Source organism: Hordeum vulgare, chromosome 3H (genome assembly GCF_904849725.1).
Source record: "Hordeum vulgare subsp. vulgare chromosome 3H, MorexV3_pseudomolecules_assembly, whole genome shotgun sequence".
Classification (NCBI taxonomy): domain Eukaryota; kingdom Viridiplantae; phylum Streptophyta; class Magnoliopsida; order Poales; family Poaceae; genus Hordeum; species Hordeum vulgare.
This window is the reverse complement of record NC_058520.1, coordinates 555,782,427-555,786,363: the sequence shown is the minus strand read 5'-3', so window position 1 is coordinate 555,786,363 and position 3,937 is coordinate 555,782,427. Positions and strand designations below refer to the sequence as shown.

The 3,937-nt window shown below is 58.1% G+C and overlaps 1 protein-coding gene across 1 annotated transcript; it reads left to right on the top strand.

Annotated features, from left to right (window-relative positions):
• The first annotated feature begins 516 nt into the window (after positions 1–516).
• LOC123444999 (WRKY transcription factor WRKY24-like) lies at positions 517–3,067 on the top strand. Its single transcript, XM_045121911.1, has 4 exons — positions 517–898; positions 988–1,203; positions 1,466–2,013; positions 2,126–3,067. The coding sequence occupies exons 1-4, from the start codon at positions 644–646 to the stop codon at positions 2,781–2,783; spliced, it is 1,677 nt and encodes a 558-aa protein (XP_044977846.1). The 5' UTR covers positions 517–643; the 3' UTR covers positions 2,784–3,067.
• Positions 3,068–3,937: the final 870 nt, after the last annotated feature.

The window sequence follows — 3,937 nt, the reverse complement described above, 5'->3', positions numbered from 1 at the left end:
GATACAAAACAAAGAACAACCACCACAAAAAGGCAGCCAAGCAGACATCGGTATCGATCCGTATGGACATGACAAAGCTCAGCAGCACCATATCTCTACAAGAGCATGGCTCCAAACAGTGAACCCGATCCAAGCACCATAACTAAACTAGTTTTGCGTCCTGTCTTTTAGCTTCAAATCATATTTGATTTAATCACCTCAACACTTGTTTAGAACCAAGGAGTACAATCCACGCTGGAGGTTGGAACGGGTCAAAGAAATGAGCCATGACCACCAACTCCTCCTCTCACCCGGAACCATACCCGCACCCGCGCCAGCGTGAGGGGCGGCCTGCCACGTCGCCCCCGCGCAGCGACACAGCTCGTCGCTACTGGTGGGTACCTTCCCGTCAGCCCGTGGCTGAGCGCTCGTGGCCTAATGCGCCGCCAGTCAAACCGCACGAGCTTTGACCAGTCCACGGTCAAAGTTTTCGAAGCTCTATATAGTCTTCCTCCCCCGGTCCGTCCAAGCAATCCCAACGATCGCCCCTCTCCCCCCCGCCTCCTCCTCTCTCTCCCTCGCCGTACGTGCTCGCCGGACTTCCAAGACGGCCGTCGCCAGCCGTAACGCGCACGCGCGCGATTTCGGGTCGGAGCCTTCTCCGATGACCACCTCGTCGTCAGGGAGCGTGGAGACGTCTGCCAACTCGAGGCCGGGCTCCTTCTCCTTCGGCAGCGCGAGCTTCACGGAAATGCTGGGCGGCTCCGCCGCGGCCGGCGGCGCGTCCGGGTACAAGGCCCTGACCCCGCCTTCGCTGCCGCTCTCGCCTTCGCTCATGTCGCCGTCGTCCTTCTTCAGCATGCCCGCCGGCATGAACCTGGCCGACTTCCTCGACTCGCCGGTGCTCCTCACCTCCAGTGTAAGCAAGCGCGCCATAGAATTCCGGTAGCGCCGTGTAGGTCAGATGATCGGATTCGTGTCGCTAACTCGCGGTTTTGGTCGTTTCAGATCTTCCCCTCACCCACGACGGGCGCGTTCGGGACGCAGTTCAACTGGCGGCCGGAGGCGCCGGCGCCGGGCGCCGCCGAGCAGGGTGCCAACAAGGAGGAGCAGAGGCAGCCGTACTCCGACTTCTCGTTCCAGACGGCGCCTGCGAACAGCGATGAGGCCGCGCGTGCGACGACCACCAGCTTCCAACAGCCACCGGTTCCCGTGGCGTCACAGGTGAGATCACGATCCATGCGGTGTCATCGGAGACTTTGTCAAATATCTATAAACTAGTTGCAGTAGAGTACCATTTTTCTTCATTCCGCGTCCACAAACGGAGCACCTGTCGTGCTGTCACGTCGTGATCTTTTTATTTTTGTATAAGATAGAGTAGTATAGTAGTAGTAATAATAGTCACGTGACAGTGATGGATTAGCGGAAACCCCAACAGCACACGAGAGATTCCCTGATTTTAATATCCATTTTGCAAATGTTTCAGGGAGAGGAAGCGTACACAGGCCAGCAGCCGCAGCAGCAGGCATGGGGTTACGGCCAGCAGGCTGCGGGAGCCAACCCGGCGAGCTTCAGCGCGCCGGCGCTCCCGGCGACCTCGTCGGAGACGGCGCCTGCGGGCGTGTACAGGCAGACGCACTCGCAGAGGCGGTCGTCGGACGACGGGTACAACTGGCGCAAGTACGGGCAGAAGCAGGTGAAGGGGAGCGAGAACCCGCGCAGCTACTACAAGTGCACCTTCCCCAACTGCCCCACCAAGAAGAAGGTGGAGACGTCGCTGGAGGGCCAGATCACCGAGATCGTCTACAAGGGCACGCACAACCACGCCAAGCCGCTCAACACGCGCAGGGGCTCCGGCGGCGGCGCGGCGGCGGCCCAGGTGCTGCAGAGCGGCGGCGACGCGTCCGAGAACTCCTTCGGGGCGATGGTCACCACGCCCGAGAACTCCTCGGCGTCCTTCGGGGACGACGAGAACGCCGTGAGCTCGCCGCGGGCTGGCGGCGACAACGACGACGATGAGCCGGATTCCAAGAGGTGAGCACCGAACTGTACTTTTTGTTTTATTTTAGGATTCAATGTGCGTGTACGAGTTTTTGTGTTCTTGGAGGAACAGAGGAAATTAACCTGCTATCGCCCAAATTTTCAGGAGGAAAGACGGTGGTGACGGCGAGGGGATCAACATGGCCGGCAACCGGACGGTGCGGGAGCCGAGGGTGGTCGTCCAGACCATGAGCGACATCGACATCCTCGACGACGGCTACCGGTGGAGGAAGTACGGGCAGAAGGTGGTGAAGGGCAACCCGAACCCGCGGAGCTACTACAAGTGCACCACGGTGGGGTGCCCCGTGCGGAAGCACGTGGAGCGCGCGTCCCACGACCTGCGCGCCGTGATCACCACGTACGAGGGCAAGCACAACCACGACGTGCCCGCCGCCAGGGGGAGCGCCGCGCTCTACCGCCCCGCGCCCCGGGCGGCGGACAGCACCGCGAGCACCGGCCACTACCTTAACCCGCAGCCGTCCGCCATGGCGTACCAAACCGGCACGGGCGGCCCGAACGTCGCCGCCGCCGGGACGCAGCAGTACGCCCCGAGGCCCGACGGGTTCGGCGGCCAGAACCAGGGCTTCTCCGGGCCCGGGTTCAACGGCGGCTTCGGCTTCTCCGGGCCCGGGTTCGATAACCCGACGGCGTCGTACATGAGCCAGCACCAGCAGCAGCAGAGGCAGAACGACGCGATGCACGCGTCGAGCGCCAAGGAGGAGCTGAGGGAGGAGGACATGTTCTTCCAGAACTCCCAGTACTGACCAACGAGGGTCAGAAATGGCAAACGACACGACACGACACGATGGAGCTTCTTTATCCTGTAATATGTAATTGTACTAGGATAGGCGTAGACACATTTGTTTATTTGTTGGGAGCCCCCCACAGTTGCAGACGGCTGCACAAAAGGGCCTTAACACGTCGGAGTAAAGAAAATATTTAGGACTGTAGCATACACACAAGATAGGGGGGTTTAAGCAGTTTTGCTTTGCCACACAGAAGTATGTTGTTCGATTCAAATTTTAGTAATAGCAGAAATTTGTCACTATTCAAGTTTCACAGTTTGGATTATGAGATAGTGGTACGTTTTATTCTCGGCGATAGGGTACCAGACCTCGGATGTACTCACTGTAATCCAATCATCTTCTAGTTGTGCATACTACGGAGTGAACAACCAAACACTACATACAGAATTATGGTTTGGCAGCCAAAAGAAGTCCACTTTACAAGCCCGAACTTGCCACTCGGTTGAACATTCAACCCTTAACTTTAAAATCTGTCATCACACATCCCGAACTATCTATCTGTTTAGGAATACATGACTTGGATTTTGACCGTGGTTAGAGCAACTCCAATGCACATGCCCATTTCGTCCGCGCGCGTCCTTTTAAAACGCGGCGGACGGAAAATTGGGCCCAACACGTCGATCCAAACGGACGCGCGTCCATTTTTCGTCTGCCTGACGACTCATTCTCGGTCATTTTTTAGCCTGATTTGCATCAGTGCGGAGAAGAGACGGACGCGCGCGGCGCCTGATTACTCCTTCCCTCGCCTGCTAGTCGGTGGCACACTGGTAATCCTCTCCCAGCCATATAGATAGCAAACCCCCGTCCGCCTCCGTTGCGTTGTCGTCGCCGTCCATTTGCCGATGCCGACACACCTTCCCCCGCCGTCGGGACTTCTACAGGCCAGCCACCCTCGTCCAAGGAAGGCACGCATCTCTTCGCCGGCCAGCTCCTTCGACGCTGCCCACAAGCTGTTTGAGAGTTTGCCAATGTGTAAATGGACTCCGCCGACGAGTTCTTTTTCCACAATTTCCTTTGCAACTCCGACGATTCCTCGTCCAGTGATGAGGAGGAGATCTTGGCTGCCGTGTTGGTGCATCATCACCTAAATAGCCAACGGCCATTGTTCCATG